This window comes from Taurulus bubalis (assembly GCF_910589615.1).
Source record: "Taurulus bubalis genome assembly, chromosome: 3".
NCBI classification, from domain to species: domain Eukaryota; kingdom Metazoa; phylum Chordata; class Actinopteri; order Perciformes; family Cottidae; genus Taurulus; species Taurulus bubalis.
Genome location: NC_136591.1, coordinates 27,816,135 through 27,834,582, shown reverse-complemented (window position 1 = coordinate 27,834,582; position 18,448 = coordinate 27,816,135). Strand labels below are relative to the sequence as shown.

At 39.2% G+C, this 18,448-nt stretch overlaps 1 protein-coding gene across 2 annotated transcripts in view; it reads left to right on the top strand.

Moving 5' to 3' along the window:
• Positions 1–1,515: 1,515 nt before the first annotated feature.
• Positions 1,516–18,448, top strand: part of otofa (otoferlin a) — a gene marked incomplete at both ends in the record, with an annotated part of 70,243 nt that continues 53,310 nt past the window's right edge. For both annotated transcript variants that reach the window (XM_079216113.1, XM_079216114.1), the window contains 2 exons: positions 1,516–1,594; positions 7,864–7,922. In XM_079216113.1, the coding sequence (XP_079072239.1) occupies positions 1,516–1,594; positions 7,864–7,922 (138 nt within the window). The remainder of the gene's footprint in view (positions 1,595–7,863; positions 7,923–18,448) is intronic.

Sequence of the window (18,448 nt, the reverse complement as noted above, 5' to 3'; positions counted from 1 at the left end):
GGGAAAGAAAAAGAAACATCCAATTAACTGTCTTCGACAGGAACTAAAAATAGAGGTTCAGTAACAGCAAGCTTTGGGAGAAAATTGCTCCTTAAGGTTCTTTAGACTAGCATTCAGATGCATATTTATCTGGTACACCTAGCTAAAACTAATGTTGTCAAATACAACAGCCCTGCATTAAATCATACCTTTATGGAGGTTTAATGTTTTTGTTGTTGAAACTGTTTAATTATGTTGTTTCAAATAGTATATGTACATTTGGGGGATGTAGTTTGTGTATTCTGTTATACTGTACTGTTATTTTCTATTATTTTGTTTACCTCATTTATGTCAAAGAAGGAGTGCACAATAATGGAAACCCCAATGGCAAACTTGCCACATATGCATGTCAAAGGGATAGACATTGTCACATGGCATACATATTTGTGTGAGCAGATCATTTGATTTATCTTCCATATCTCAGCTGGGCCAATAAGCTGTGCTGATAGCCTGATTGTGTTCCTTTGTTCGCTGGGAAACATGTTTTTTCCTTTTCTAAACATGTTGCATATTTCAAAAAGGCTCGGACAGGTATTCTCAAATATTTATGTTAAGTGCTCCCACACATGGGAGATGCCAATGCAGTAGTGCTCTGGGTCTGCTCTACCAACAGTGAACCAGTGATCCTTCTGGTACCTGGGCTCTGTTTGGAAAGGGGACCAACTGGCAAAGCTCATGTGACCTGACCTCAATTTATCCATGTAGGTGTGTGTGTGTGGGGGGGGGGGGGGGGGAAGTTGCCTGGCAACTGTTCTTTTACAATGATCCTAAAGAATACGATGTTATCCTACAACACAAGACGTTTTAGAAACCGATCTCAATGATTTTAAATTGTACGTCTTTACAGCCATATTAAATGAGACATGTCATTATTTATGACAAGCACTCAAATGTCCTTACTATCCACACTCTGTATTTAGTAGCACATACAACATTTTAAATGTCTTTGAGAAGATGACAATCTCACTGGAATAGTCTATCATTTATGAATATACTGCAACAACATCTAAATAAATTCAAGAGTATTTTCTAACAGACCAGGCAGTCTGCAGAGAAGATAAATAATATACATCTGGTATAGAGTAGTAGGCTAATGACTATAGACGATTTTTCCTCCCTCAAATCCCAGAGCTTTTACAATTAGAGCATCCACCATCCATCCCCACGCGGAGGCTGGAGCTCACGCACCCCCGCCCTTCCTGCACGATGAGCAGAGTAAAACCAAGTGCCAGTCCCGAGATGCGCGACAGACCCAGCGGCCACGGAGCACAAAGCGAAAGGACATGTTAACTGGAGCATATCATTAATTCGCTATTTTTGTTTTTGTTTGTTAAAAAAAACACACATCTTTCTATATGCCGCCCGTGTGGAGGACCATTAATGTGTCCAGGCGCAGGGAGAGGACCGCCTAAAGATCGTTAAACACAGATTGCACCAAATCGGTAAAACTACTCCTCTGACCAGTGTGGACTAATGATGGCTCTAATTGTTCACCTGAAGACGGCCGCTCACCTCCGGGGGAAAGGTGACAGGATCGCCAAAGTTACATTTAGAGGTAAGACAACGTGTCTGAGTTGTGAAACTGATACAGCCCCGGTGTGGTGTGCCCAGGTTAGATTGATGTTTCCCAACGTGATGGGGGATAGTCAGCGGTCCCGGTTGCGTAAAAAGTTGGGGAAAGCCCTCTTGGATCAGAGCGCAGCGCAGCGGTGATCCTCGGAGACGCGCTGCGCTCTGATTCATGCGCCAATGTGCTTCTTTTCCAAAGATGGAAACTGGACTCATCTTAAAATTAAGGAAATAAAAAGAGAGTGCAGCAATCTGACTAAGTGACTAACTCATTAGACTATGCGACACAAAAATCAAATCCCGGAAGATTATATAAAAATGTTGCTCATATCATAATTTGGTATACTCCCCTCTCATAATCAGATCATGTATATGCTTAAATGCTTAAAAGTACTATAGAAACAAACTGCATTTGATAAAGGATGTTTACACTTTCCCAACTGTCAGGACATGGACTTCTCTTATGAATTACTCAAATGTAAATGATTCTTAATAGCCACAAAAAGCAAAAGCAATGTCTGTATATCCCTGGGACTGTCGTGTCATGACAGTATTTTCTCATGCTTATTCACTTGATAGGTCATTTTACTCATAAACCATTAAGGGCGAGAAGCCAATACTATATAACAATTGACTGAGCTGGCATTGATTACTTCAGATAATTTCCAATCCTCTGGTCCTTTGGCATTCCACAACTCCTGTGGGGTCATTATCCCAACACCTGATCTGCTCTGCCTTTACTGTTCAGAGGAGAGAGGGATTGCTGTAGGATTTGGAGGGTAATTTGGAGGGAGTTCAGAGGATTCATTCATCAACATCAAACGACAACATCTTCTGTCTCTGTGAGAGAGAGAGAGAGAGAGAGAGAGAGAAAGAGAGAGAGAGAGAGAGAGAGAGAGAGAGAGAGAGAGAGAGAGAGAGAAAGAGGCGCGTGTGTGTGTGTGTGTGTGTGTTTCGGCACCTTGGATCGATTAGTCCACTCTCGTACAGATGACAGGCATTCAATCCCACCGAAGCTCTGATCAGACTCCTGCTGAGAGCATCGGTTTTGTGTGGGGTGTTACAAGAACACCACCCCTTCTTCCTCTCTCCACTATGTGTGTGTGTGTGTGTGTGTGTGTGTGTGTGTGTGTGTGTGTGTGTGTGTGTGTGTGTGTGTGTGTGTGTGTGTGTGTGTGTGTGTGTGTGTGTGTGTGTGTGTGTCTATGTGCATGACTGTGTGAGTTGCATAGAGGATGGCTTTCAGTGTTGTGCTGCAGGGAATTCACAAGGGTCTTGATATTACATGAACCGTATCATCCTAGTCAAGGATTAGGTCATCTGCTCTTCCTCCCATGGGCAAACTGTCAGCACAGCAGCTACAGTTCATCTGTTTTCTAGATTGTTACCCTAAGCAACGATGTGTGTGTGTCTGTCTTTTTTACCTAATTGTCTGCCATTCAGTCATTGGTAATTCAAATTCTGCCATTATACACATGTGGTTTTCACTGATTTTCACTGAGGCCAATGTCAAACGCAAACTATATTTCAAAAGAAAATGCGAACCTTCGTGTAAAGGTAATGTAGCCTATAGTGGTTTACACTTTTTCATCTTCCAAAAACACAGATATCCCAATCTAGCTAGGAAGTCAGGGCAATGTTGTTTGTCAACAGCTATTGAAATATTATGTGACATGAAGTGTGATCCAATCGTTAACCACCAACTCCTGAGAAAAATATCCTGGTCTTTAGCCTCATGTTCACTAGCTAACGTTAGCTAGCTAGTTGCTACTGCCGTTGGTGTATTAGATTAATTTACAAGTTAGTCTGTTTCACCTGTTACGCCGTCATGGTTTTGATTGAGAAACAATTGCGACTTGGGAAACGTGTACAAAAAAAACACTGTCAGCGGTTAATCAAGATAAATTATGATAACCTTAACGTTAGTCCAATGTATGCTAACACATGAAGGGTACAAACTGGGACGAATGCTAAGCAGGTACTGTGCAGTGAGATTTCAGAGCCTTTTCGCTGAAAACGGCAATATTAGAACACTAAAAGTAAGTCGGTAAAGTTGTGGCAGAAGTTGTGACTGCTGAACAATGATCTGTAAAATCTCATTACAGCTGAGGGGAGCAGCAGATTGAGGTAATAATTATCTGTAGGTTAATCCCTACGAGCCACCCCTTTCACATTGTCAGATTTATTTTGTCTCTCATGTTAAATGTGGCAGTATGGTGAACTTCTATTCATTGACAAACTGGCCCTTCAATGTATAATCACTTACTGTTATTAATTCATATGCAAGCATTTAATCTGACGATGAAACACAGATTGACTCGTGTAAGTATAGTCCTATTATTTCATCACATATACACACGTTTACTTCTCTGTACTGTATTCCTAGCTTTGGCTCCTCTCCTCTGCATTGCCACAACTTCCTTTGGGCCTCATAAATATGTGTCCAAACATTCGTCATTGAATTGCTTTACTATATTGTTAGGCATAGTCCTTTAGCCGGCCAAATAATATCTTCTTACACATCTGCAAAGTAGGGGCCCTATTGTTGTATGTTCGCCCAACTGTGATATCTATGTTACATCATTATGAAAGTGCGCCTTTATTGAGCAAATTGTAGGTAAAAACCTTTTGGTGGAAGGTTGAGATTTAATTAGAAAAATAAATATACGTCACTTCATCTGAGTGGTCATGTTAAGTGTATGATGTCATTGTGATGCTCATTGGATAAGCAAGTGCAGAGAATCACAGGAAAGATGGACAAGTGAGAGCGGTGCAACAAAAGATAAGAGCTGGGATCAAACGCATCGTACACTGAATCACTGCCCACCATTTGATTTGTTTCATTAAAACAAATATGTATTTTTTATTGAGTAATTGCTCAGTGTTTTGCTATACAATAAGAACATGTATCTTCCAGTTAAAAGATTAAAGGAGGCTGAGGTCTTCCTTAACAATTGAATTACAATGCACACAGGGATATCATTTTAAACATCCTGAAAATATGCTATTTGTCCTTTTCTTCTTCCTCCGTCTCTGTATCTATTCCCTCAAAGACTTTCATTCATTGAAGGTATTTCACCGTTTCACCATGATCCAAACCGCTTATCCTATTTAAGGTTTGCGGGGCGCTGGAGTCGATCCCAGCTAAATTCGGGTTCACCCTGGACAGGTCACCAGTTTATTGCATGGCTGACTCACTCATACACACTCACATCCACGGGCAATTTTAGAGTCTCCAATTAACTGCATGTCTTTGGACTGTGTGAGGAAGCCGGAGGAAAGCCGGAGAGATCCCACGCTACCACGGGTAGAACGTGCAAACTCCACACAGATGGACCGCCAGGGATCTGTCCCCTCTTGCTGTGAGGGGACAGTGCTAGCCACTGCAGCCCCATTGAATACATACTAGTCTATTAATTGATGATTGACTGATGTTGATTGATAGTATATGTCAATTATTCTTCTACTCACAGTATTTGTATCAGTCTTGCGCCCCCAGTCTCTTAAATTTCGGTGGGTTTTTGAGTCATGCTTTTTCGCTTAGCCTGTCAGTAGCACTTCCTGAGGGCTTTCAGCTCAAACAACTTCCTGTCTGGAGAGGAAGATGTCTGGTAGGAAGCCCCAAGCCCCTCCTGAGTGAATCACGCCTTGACAGGCTGGTGGAGCGATGTTATGTAAGGCTGACTCCACATGCAACGTTTGACGGGGAAAGAGACCTAAACCCCCATCGTACAGAATCCACCGTCATCAATATTTTTAGAAAATAAAAGCCACAAATCAGTCAATCGATTGCATTCAAGATGTAATACAAAAACAGCAATAAAAAAGACTGTAAAGTTCCCTCTCCAGTCAGGCTCAAATGGTTTATTATTGTATGTTTCTATGGGCAATGAAGTCTGCTTCAAAGGGTAGGCATGAAAAGTTAATTGATTTTGTGGCAAGTCTGATGGATCCTTGCTGTTATCTGTAGCTCTTGGATTTATCAAAGAATGACACTCCATCTCTTGTTGCTCATTGGCTGGACCTCTGCACAGTAGCCTGCAGGAACACACACACACACACACACACACACACACACACACACACACACACACACACACACACACACACACACACACACACACACTGTACATCAGCGTTATCTTAGAAATAAAAGCTTCATTTCACACTCACGATATTCTACTACAGTTTGCTTCTTTCATCCCAACTTTTGTTTTTTGTTTTTCATCTTTTTAACTCTAAATCTTTAATATTTTCTGGGGTGAAACAAAGCTTTGTGGTATCTTCTGTATGCTACACACATCATTAAATTAGCTTTCTTCCATACTGAAACTCTTTTCTTTATGTCCTCTGCTGGAGCAGATTTGTACCTTGTCTTTAGTTTGAATTGTGATACTTGTTAGTACGCTAACTGTCTCTTTTTTGGCTCGTACCTTATACAGGAAATAAGACAAAATGAAATCAGAATGGAACAACAAAGCAGAGGCATCCAGGGAGACTCTGATTGCATCTCAAACATGAGGGAAATGCCTTCCTCTCTTCTATTCAACACTGTTTCTGTTCTGTTTACCCTTTATAGATCCAGCTAAAGCTGAAGAAAAGATAAAACGCACCTCTGTTCAGGCTTCATTTGTGTTAGCTTAAGTCTTTCACAGTGTTCTCATCCTTCTTTTTTACTCTTATCATCCAGTCTGTCTGCTCGAGAATCAAAATGTACACTCCATTTCCTTTCTTTCTTTCTCTCTGTTTCCACCAAGGCCAAAAGGCAGCCTGTTATTTTAGTTCGGTGTGGAGCACCTTACACAAGCCTCACATGATCTACTGTTCGAAGCCCACGTCTCGGTTAGATTAAAACACAGGTACGATAGTGATGCTTCTGTTTTGAATAATGTTGGAGGAATATTGTCTCTTTCCCTCTCTCACATATAAGTGGTGTTTATTTTGTCAAAACTATTTCATAGGACGTGGGTTGGTTATGAATCAGTCACAATGGACACATTGTATTGACAAACTGATATGGTGAAGCATAACATACTTTAAGTTGTGCTTTTGCATGTCTGTCTTTTTCTTTCTCTGAATGTGTGAAAAGAAACTTTCAACACAAATGATAATAACGCATCAGAGGAGCTGGAAATAATCTTTATATTTCTATTCAAAAGGTTAATTTCAGCCAAACAGACAGCGGCTGTCATTAACTTTGTAGGTTCCTGTGCGTGTGTGACTATATGTAGATATGTATGTATGATTGTGTGATCTGTACACATCAGCTGTCCACATGCACCCAAACAAACACCCATACAAAGCCTCAGATACACAAAGCAAACTACCGCAACAAAGCAGAATGCGAGCAGCCCGGCGCCATTCATGAGCGTCACAAAGCAACCAGGTGAATACCGGCTGCAGCACGCATGAGTGAGCCAGTTCACTGTGCAGTGAATGGCTCTCTGCCATGTGTATAACCTTGAGTACACATTGCACCAAAACATTATTGTTTTATTATTGTTTTTACGATAATTTGTGGAAATGATGTATTCTTGGCAATAATCTGAGATCTCACTTCTATTTAATTTCTATTCTGGTGAAGTCTTTCTCTCTCTGTTTGTTTGTATTCTGTCGCATAATGAGTCATTATGAACCCATTCAATTCTCTGCTTTTCTTTTCTGTCTCCGGTGGCTCCACACCGCCTGTGTCATTTGAGTGTGTATCAGATACGTATAGCATTCATTTGTCTTTTCACTTATGTAAACTGACTTTTGACATTGAAGTTGATAAATATCTCTCAGCAAATTTTTTCTTTGCTTTAGTAAAAGTACCAAACGTGCAGTGTAAAAATACTCTGTTACAAGTAATAATCCTGCATTTAAAATCTTATTTATTTCATTTTTATATTTTACTTCTATTTTAAACATGACTCATGAAACTTAAAAGACAAGTGATTATCATACATTCAGAGAAAAGTAAAGAACACCACCAGAATTATGTAGTGGAGTAGAAGTAACATAGAAATACACATAAACACAGTTTAATTCAAACTGTTTAAACTGTTTCCGGCCAAAACTTTGTATTCATTTATTTATTACATTGTGACTGACAACCTACCTGACATTATGCAAGCAGATACAAATAAATACCAAGATTGATAGTTTTTGCTTGCATAAATTGCCTTTGCTGTGTGTGCTGTCTCAAACTGAAATGACAATAAATGATATGCTATTAATCTGTTTCTAACCTCTAAATTCCCCCTCACTTTCCAGGTCTGTCCTTCTACAGCCGTGTGGCAGAGAACTGTGAGGAGGTGGCCCAGTTCAATGAGGTCAGTGTCTTCATTTCCTCGTCATACATCGCGATAATGACCGATGAGCAATTAGCCCTCGACTTCCAATCTTCACTGCAGATAGGCGGATTTCACAGGCTGCAGGTTCTCTTAACGAACCTTGTAAATCAATAAGTAGGAGACATAATGAAGGTAATAGAGTCAGTATTTACTTTTATCTCTTCTAGTCCGATGGACCCGGTACCGAGTCCACCCCTCTGTTGTAGTGAGAACATGTTGCAATGAAAGATGGTCTATTTATAGAAGATAAGCATGTTATACTCTTTTGAAAACATGGAATCTTCAGCTGTCGGAAACCGTAAATAAACGTTGTGTTATACAAACTATGTAAAGGAATGAGAATAAGAACGAGAACCTGGAAATGAGTCAGCATTTTTGCATTAGCGGTTCCCTCATTTCGCAATCTGGGTTCTTTGAATGGGTTTTTCGTGCTCATTTAGGGAGAGTATCTTGCTGAAAAAGATTAATTTCCCTCCAAAATATAAAAAATGACCATTTTGTTATAGTTCCTTTTTACCTTGACAAACTGTAAACTATGTCATCGTATAATGCAGCTATAATGCACCTGCCTGGCCAAAACATGGAGCCTGAGTTTATTTTCAGAAATGATTCCATAAATTGTATATTTTTGTGTATTTTCATCAAATGTACTCTCACAGTTGTAGTAAAGAGTAGGAGCATGAATTCATTATTGCATTATTATTAATTAGGCCTTGGTTGTAATGTATTGTAATGGTAATGGGAAGAGGTTTATTTACAATGATTTCTTGTTCCTCAGTTTCTTACTTTTCAAAAGAGACCTTATGGTTGAGGAGCTAATCATGTTTCCATTGGCTTATGTGTTTTTTTCTTCCTCAGGCTATTTATTAAAAGGTATGTCAGTTATTAGATTTAATTGATGACATTATTGCAGCTAAAATGTAATAATATGTATCATTAGACATGAATGAGAACAGGAACATTTCACATGTACACCTACGCGATAAAGGAAGCATTGTATAATTTGATTGCTGACTAATCAGTTCATTTAAGGACGGCTTGCAAAACAACTTCACCTGGTTTCAGTTCCTGGTATTTAATACTTGAAAATTGCTTCTTTGGAAACACTTTACAGTAACAGTACATGACATTCAGAATAAAAACCATCAGATAGTGATTGAGAATGTGAAAGATCAGATCCAATGCCTACTGAGAGTGAAACAATTTAAATTCTATTATTATTTAAATCAGTTTGGTGTCTCTGAAATATTTTCTGTTATTATTGTGACATTAGATATGACAATATCATAGTTTGATCCTAAAAAGAAGCTTCTGTTGTTGATGCAGGTCCAAACAATATACATTTTGCTCTAGGGTTTTTTACAAATTAGATATACATGCAATTCCTTTTATATTATCAAGTAACACGTGGTGAGAGGGTGGACTATGAAAAGAGACTTTTCAAATATTTATTTTTATTATTACATTAAAGTTGTTAAAATATTCTGTTGTTACAAATTTTCCAGCTGCTGTTTACATTTAAACAGATGTTAATATGTATTCATATTTGCGGAGGATAGGTTCCATCCATTGATCAATTTTGATCGACCCTATCCCAGCATGCATTGTGTTAGAAGCAGGGTAGATCCTGGACAGATGAACATTCACATCTAAGAGCACTATACATCGTATAAGAAGTTTAGGTTTCCATGGGACTATAAATTGCTGTATTTGGACTGTGGGAGGAAGCTAAAGCTTGACATGCTACACGTCCATCCATTTCCCCAACTTCCACTCTGAAATAGTCAATGCACGTAAAAAAATTGTCATTGCACGTAAAAAGCAATACCAATGTGGATATACTTACCAGGATACTTGATTGCACATAGACACGGAGAAACAAACAATAAGAACTCCAAACGAGCATTTGTGCTAACCAATGAGCCAAAGGTCACGTCTAATCAACTTAATGTTCTTACTCTAAATCTAACTTATTCTCACTTGTAAATGGCCAAAGTCCTGCCAAGTGTCTCCTAATGACCCTCTCCTGTTCAGTGATGGCCTGTAAGGGTCTGAGAGGAAAGGCAGAGGTAGCGGTCTCCTTCCATGCATGACATTGAACACTTGCTCTGTTTTAATTAAACTAGACACTCCACTGCTGTAGAGGAAAAGAGCTGATCCCCTAAGTAGCACTTCTACCAGAACTTCAGGTTCTTTGAAATTGAAAGGTAAGTTAAATATATATATGAACACTGACCTGAGGAAACCTCTAAAAGCATGAAGAATTTCACTGTAGCCCGCATCTGATTTGTGATTGGCACATCTCTTTTGTGGCTGCTGTGGTATTCTGGGAAATATTCCCCATAGGATTTCTGCAGGGTCCTGTCACACTGAGAGATCATGTGTTATGACGGATTTGAATGCAAAGAGTCATATAAGTGATGAGGGTTGGGTATCAAAAGAGAAGTGCTGGAGGAAATCCTCACAGAGTGAAAGCAAAAGAGAACGAACAGAAGTAGGGGATATAGTCAGGGAATTAAATAAGAAACAACAAAGAAAGAGGGCCTCAAACACATATAGTACCCTTTCTTCCCTCTTTGAGCTGCCTGCTTTTAAAGAAAAAAAAACGTTTCCCCTTTGATGTGCTCACAAGCAGGAGGCTGCTTCCTTTGCTGATAACTAGGGCTTTGTTTTGGTTGTTTTCAGTCTAATCAGGAAAATAGCTAAATGACTACACACACACACACACACACACACACACACACACACACACACACACACACACACACACACACACACACACACACACACACACACACACACATACATACATACATTCAATATTCAAGATATTTGTAATGTCATATGCACAGATAACAGACAGTCACTGTGTACATACTATGTATGTATGTACATACATACATACATACAGACATACATATTTATTTATTTTTCACGGTCACTGCAGAAATATTTTAGTAATATTATAATATTTTCGCATGGTTAAAATATAATAAAAAAGTAAGCAAAAGTGAGAAAGGTGTGATACATATCTATACTGGTGCATGACATTATTCTTGTGGCCTGATTACAGTAACTGGTGTAGAACTGAGTGGCTGCCACTGATGTGTGATCTCTTGTGACTGCCTCACCCGATGTTCTCGTCTCGGTCCTGTTGAGCTGGCGAGGTCGTTAGCATCACTCAGCATCAATAAAACGACCAGGCTTCCTTTGGGATGACTTGTGCTTCCAGTAGTTCCCGTGTGTGTGTGCAAAAATGTGTGTGTGTGTGTGTGTGTGTGTGTGTGTGTGTGTGTGTGTGTGTGTGTGTGTGTGTGTGTGTGTGTGTGTGTGTGTGTGTGTGTGTGTGTGTGTCTGTTCGTGAGCATGTGCGGATAGGCTTTTTTTTACCTGCTGCTGGTGCCTGAGCATTCATGTACTGTTTTGAGCCACTACCGACCCCCACCCCACACACTCTTGAGCAATTCTTCATCACACCCTCCTCATCTGACATCTTCATCTCAGCACTGGGACATTTGCATGGCTCAGTAAGCTCAGTCCAGCCCATGAAGTTGAGGGCCATTAGCATAGAGTTGTCTATCTTGTTGCTTCATGCATGGACTAGCAGGATGCCTTTGAACTCGTATGCAGATAGACTGGATGGGGATTCTGTATTCATTATTCATACCATGGTGGGACTCGGCTTTTAGCTGCAGTACACCAGGACTTCCCCCTCACTAGTTAGACATAACTGGAGCAAAGAACAGAACGCCTGGCAAGTGCTGTATGTGACCACAGGGTTCATTCTATGGGCCTGTAGAAAGAGCTACTGTACATGTGTGTGTGTCTATGGCAATGTGTCAGGAAGCATCTTATCAGGGATGTGGTTGTTTAGTTTTCAAACAAGATGTCAAGAGATTTGAACTGTGCAGAAAAGAAAAGGGGAATTATTATGCAAACATAATGAGAGCAGGAATATTCCCTCTCCACTAGCCTCGAGCTGCTACAGTGTACTAAGTGCACAGTCTGACTTTTTAATGAGAAACTTGTGATTACGTAATGCTAAATTCTGAATTTTTAGGCCATTGTGTACTTGCTGTAACTAAGAGCTGCCCGGATTCCCTTTTATGTATCGCTGTAATGAGGAAGCATTGATGAAGGAGTACAACACCAATATAGCATTACTTCCATAACACTGTCCAAAAAAATCTAAATCGAGGTGTATTATGATTCATTTTTGTATACCTTTATTTAACCAGACAAGTTAAGGACAAATTATTTTGTACAATGCTGCCTTGGTGTAGACATACTTGGGAACCTTGAAACCATTGATCATAACTAAATTGGATTCAGACACATATTATGATTTGTAAAGAGTAAATTGTAATTTGTAAAAAGATTATTTGTATTATCTCATGAATATATCTCAGGATTGAGCAAGGTGGTAGTTTTTGGGAGAATATTGTATAACCTAATAAATGTAAAGAAATACAGTAATAAATGTCTCAGCGTTTTACCACCTTTCGAGTGAACCAGTGAACACACCTCTCTGAGCATTCAGGCGAATGATGTTGTTCTGTGCTGAGCTCCTGATACACATAGGGTGTGCGTATACTGTATTTATATTTGTCTGTTACAGCATGTGAGGTGTATTTATAAACAAACATTTTCTCTTAAACGTGCTGTAAAGCTCTTGTGAGACTGTCATGATTTCAGGAGGGTGGCTGTGGAGATTGGGGCTGCGGATAGAAACATTGTATGAACATTATTTAAACATTCATCTTTTGAGGACTCAGTGGTTAATTGACAGTTGGCAGTTGTACAATCTTCACCCTATTTGTTTTATTACTGTTTTTTTTTCTTCTGTCTGCTGTTGTTGAGGTATTGTGTTGCTGGGCTTTCTTTGATGTGGTTTTGTGTTGTTGAACATCATCAAAGAATCATCAAAATTGATGCAGCAAAACCAGAGATATTGTCTTTTATATTCCACAATATTCTTCCTGTCAAAACCTACATTACCCACAGTTTTCACTCATAGCATCTAAAGCATTGAAAGCATTATGTTAAAGCACTCACCATTCTTGATTAGAAAAACACCATAGTCTTCGTCTGTTATGAAGATCAACAGCGACTTGACGCACAAGACATGGGGTTGCTATTTTCTTTCTCACATGAAGCACGATCGTCCCTTTGGTGTGTGTACCAACCGTCCACCCCAAACATGCTCCGTATGACTTGCGCACAGAAACATTGCCAATGAACTGATCTAATTTGATTAAAGCACTTAGTAGTGTATATAAAAACAATTTATAGAGGGGACAGGGTTGCTATTTTAGTAGTCGCTGTGTCACTGTTAATACTCTTGCAGTACTTCACCACTGAAGCCTTGTTAGTTTGATCAGGACTCTGCAGCAGACCAAAGAGAGCAGGAAGAGACTACAGCGAGGTCACTTCCTCTAAACTTCTCCGATTGCCTCTGTAATCAGGTTTGGGAAGTTAGTGGGCTCAAGGAAGGCGTGTCTGTTATATGAGAACGTAGGTTAGGTTTTAAACAAATATAGAGCATACCCAGCAGTACAGGATTCATATCCAGTGAGCCAGTAGAGAATAAAATAACATAACTTCATGCATTAGGGCGATCCACCTCTGGAGGTCATATTTCATCTGATACTTTATTTACCACTTCACTGATACTACGACCACTAGACCACAAGTAAGAAGAGGAGGAGAAGCAGTAGCCTCCGGACAAGACACAAGCTGGAGTATTGCTGGTGCTAAAAAAATATTTTATGAACTTCACCAGTTTTTAAGATTCAGGGCTGCTTGAGGGAGGTGATTTCCCATCCCTGAGTATACTGAATAAATGATGATCTGAGCTTAGAGTTTGAGGGAAGCTGAAAAATGAAATCTTGAGTGACTAAAATGAAACGCAGTATAACCTGCTGTACTTACTGTATATAAACTATTCTCGTGACTTTTGTGTGTTTAGGGTGATTTACATATTAGTGTTGTGTATTTAGAATGGCAAAACAACAGAATGAAACAATGTGCTGATATGCACACAGAGTTAAAAAAAACCCCATTTCTGTAGGGAATGTTGTATTTTTACTTTGTTGTGTGAGCCCTTAGGAGAAGATAAATGTATAAGCTCGCTTTTGCTGTTTCTGTGTGTACCCATGTGCATCTGCTTGTAACTCCTCTGCCTTAATGAGTCTCTCTGAAGAGTGACAGAGCCACCGGCAAAAAAAAGAAAACACAAATTCAAATGTTGAGTAATAGATTTCTTGATAAGACGATGTGTTTTACTTTGTGAAGCATAACACCCTGAGAGCAAACCAGAACTAAGAGTCTAAGTCCCGTTAGCAGTACTTGGGTGCTATGAGCTAAATGCTAATATGCTGATGTTTACCAGGCAGAATGTCTACCATGCTCCCCACCTTGGTTTTGCATGGAAGCACGCTCACGTCTGTCAATCGCCGTAGAGCCATCTCGCTAGCATGCCTAAAAACTACTCCATTTAACCTGCCACCTATGTCTGAGTGGATTTGTGTTGAAATATCTTGTTTAGAAACCACCTGGGATGAAGACTAATATATTGTCCAATTGTACAAATATAGAAACCAAGGGATGTTTGGTTTGCATATACAGTGAAAGCATATGTGTGGTGAGCAGCAAGTGAGGAATGTATTCACCTTATGCTGCCGCACCCATTTTTTCCTTCGTTGAATGCTAATTTAATTTGTTGTTACAGCTAGCGATGTTAACGCTGAATATTTGGCCTCTATCACACAGACAGCGGCTCCCTACAGCACCAAAAATGTTGATATCAATTTCTTAATAGCTGTTATTTCGATAAATTGACCACATATTGGGAATCTATATGGATACTTAAAACTAAACATATTTTTTTAAAGCTTAAAAACAGAAAGTAAAGGATGATAAAGGTGGAGACGCTAATCAAAGTAATCACACTTAACTCTAAAACAAATGTAATATTACAAAATGAAGTAATGCGAAAGCACCCTAGTTAAAAAGAAAGAATAAGGTGAATAGCTGAAGCCTCCGGGGCACTGCATTGTATACCAATGATAAGAGGGTAGTGCCATATTACTGTGAATAGTCTGGAGATATGTTAGTTTGAAGCTTTGTGTCGACGCAGCTCAGCTCTAACAATAACTGTTATCTTGTTCACATATTTTCTTGTCCTCCACAAATACTTGCTTTTTAATTAACAAATACAATAAGTTACCCCCAGCTTGGGCTATTGTTTAGCCATTTGTAATGCTGCATAGTTGGACAATTTGGCACAGGATGAACAGAAGGAAGAGGTTATATAGTTTGAGAAGAAAAATTAATTTTAGCAGAAAAGTTTTTAATTGAGGTATTTAGTGCTATCACCCAGCACAACACTGTCTGTATTCAAGGAGTTGTGAAAATGCATCCTGGACAAAGGTGTTGTTCTTTATCGCTGCATTATCTGGTCTTTCACAGCAGAAACTGATGAGCTAATTGCAGTTTTATTTTAGAGGCCAGCTTGCAACAAAATGGGATTTCATTTCATTAACTGGATAAAAGTAGTATACCTGTCTGCACTGTCTCTCAATTTCAAAAGAGGAGGAAGAGTTAAGTTCAATATTGAGATACCATTTGTTTTATCTGCTACCCTGCTCTTATAAAAATATTGAAACCCACTATTTTATGGATCAAACCATATGTAGCAGTCATTTCCTAAACAGTCAGTATGTAACGGTTTCGGGTCTCGTGATAAACTGTGATAAAATGTCCTGATGGTTAGTCTAACCATTTCAGAGAGACTGTGTGGGAGAGACTGATTGAAGTGAAAGGGATAAGTTAGCAGTTAACTTAGCCTTCAGTTTCATTTAAGGTGGACCAGCTGTTCTGCAACGCGTTAGATAATAATGTAACTGTGTAATACATAATGTTCATCACTTTATTGATCTTGACATTATATTTTCAGAGCCTTTCATCTCTAATTGTTCATAACAAACTGCTATCAATGGTTGATCTAGCATAGCACCAATGCAGTGAGGATTAATAACATAGAAAACAAGGCTTGAAGCTGCTACAGTCATTGATAAATTGACTTCTGGGTGAATGAAAGATCCTGACTGGATTAATGTCAACATGTCTGCACCCATGGCATTTCCTTTGACACATATTGTAAATGAGATGAATTCAGAAACATTGGTGCATGTAGCCTAGATAAACTGACATCCGAGGAAACGGAGCGCGGTGGAAATGAAAACAGGGTTGGACAGTCCAATTGGGAAAAGTAAATTGAGACCGGGTTGGGGTGGTGGTGGTGGTGGTGGGCATGCTGCGATGTCAGTGAATTGGATTAGTTAGAGTTTCTCAGCAGAACCATCTTATTAGAGATGCTCTTTCATCCAGACTGTCAGACACATCTCGTGTATGTGTTGCAATGGTGGAATAGATCTTTCACTCAAGTTAAACGGGCAATACTACAATACAAAAAACTAATGTTCTTAATCCACAACATGTGGAAGTGATGCTCATTTAAGGGCTGTCAGTACAGTTCTGTTAGGTAGTTTAATCTGGAACAATGCATCTCATTTTATGAGTTTATCATATGTTTTGATTGTAAAATTTTAATCTATGAAGTAAAAAATACAAATAATTGTTTTTTAACAAAATCATATTAGGTTGGATGTAGCCTAAATCAGTCTTGATGTATATGTAAGTTACAGAACTGCAATAAACAGATGATTGACATAGTATCCCTCCTCTGTATATTATGTATATTTTCAGTGTTATGATAAATTATTTATTTGGAGGTGCAGTTTTAAATATTTGAGCTCTGTTTCATTAAATGTTCTGAAGCATGATTTTTTTTTAAGATGAACAACAAAATGTGGGGCTTAAGGGTTTCACAACAGCAACATTGTTTGGTCCGTTGTTCAAAAAAAGAAAGAAAATGTGATATAAAGAAGCAGAATAAAGAAAGATTACTGTATGTTGGCGAGTGAATTCCCAGCATTTAATAATTTACTGTCGCAGAGATGGACTTTCTTTTTTATCATCTTCCAGCAAATTCAGAGAAAACAGAGAAACCCTTTTTTCACCATCCTAAATATTACATAGCGTTTTTGAGTGTGCTGGTAAAGCCAGATGCAATGCAAAAGGGGCTTATATGGCCTCTTTCTTCAGTCTACCCATATCTATTTTAGCCTTTAAGTCTACATCTAAGCCTGCACAATCCAACTGCAGAGGACTGCACCACCATATCACCAACAAGCCTGCAAACTCAACACAATGACTGCATACTGCATAAAGAATGCTCTTGTACATTTTACATTTTCTCACTTGCTGTGAGTGGATATGAAAGATAGAGCATAATGTTCATAATTAATCATAGAGGTGTTTTAATCCTCTGTGTCCATGGCAACAGTCATGAGATATGATGAGCGGGGGAAACTGAGGACGGCCTGGTCAGTGCTCCAGCGTGGGATCACAATAGCTGCTCTTCAGTTGAGCATTTAGCCCCTCTTATTGGCCGCTGTGGCCTCGAGGCTTCTGGTTTGTGAGATCATACCTGTCACTTTTAATATTCGGCCTCACGTCGCCAATTAGGCTTTGTATCATACACCACAGAGGGTTAGAGGGGGAGCTTGGAATAGCAATATCTGTTCTTCAGACAGGCTCTAAAACTAGAGAGGAGAATCTAATATAAGACCAGTGTGGTGTATTTTTCTATCAGTGCAGTGGTGATTGTTTTTTTCCAGTTTACTATTGCACATTCCTATATCCACATAATCTGTGATACATTTTTATAAAGACTGACGGAATGTTAGAGGAAGCGCATTGCAGCAGTTTTACGTCAGTCAGTGTTAGAGGCACAGTGACTACACAGCTTCAAGTCTGGTCTGTGCTACAAACTGTACAAAACAGAATGAGAACAGTGAAACCTATATTTGTGTTTTAATTAAAGCACTGCACACCCTCACTGGTGTTGTGACCGCTTTTTAGATTGAGGTTGGGTGCAGTTTTTTAAATTTTTATATTAATTCAAACAAATTAAGCTGCAGTCGGATCAAAATTCGCCTGTCAAAATGTACGAGGTAGAGCGGTCGTATGCTAAACTGGTGGTCAGTGGTTAATCCCCCTACAGTCTGCATATCAAAGTGGCCTTGAGCAAGACACTGCAGTTTAACAGTGTTGTGTATTGAGACATCCATAGCGTTGTCCGTGGTGCTGAAGTGGCAGACGCATTCTCAGAGCAAGCTTCTCAGAGTTTTTCATTATGAATTAGAACACGCTGTTTTTAGTGACACAAGCAATGGAATAAAGTCCTAACAGTTTTTGCTTTATTGCTCGACTGCAACAACTACTGACTACTAACATTTTTACCATTCAGATATAGCATGCTCCATCAGACATAAACAATTTTATCTGTAGCCTAATGCTCCATAGATGGCAAACCAGATATAATATAAAGAGAACGCTGCATTGTAAAGCTAAATGCATTCCTAAACTAATTCAATAAA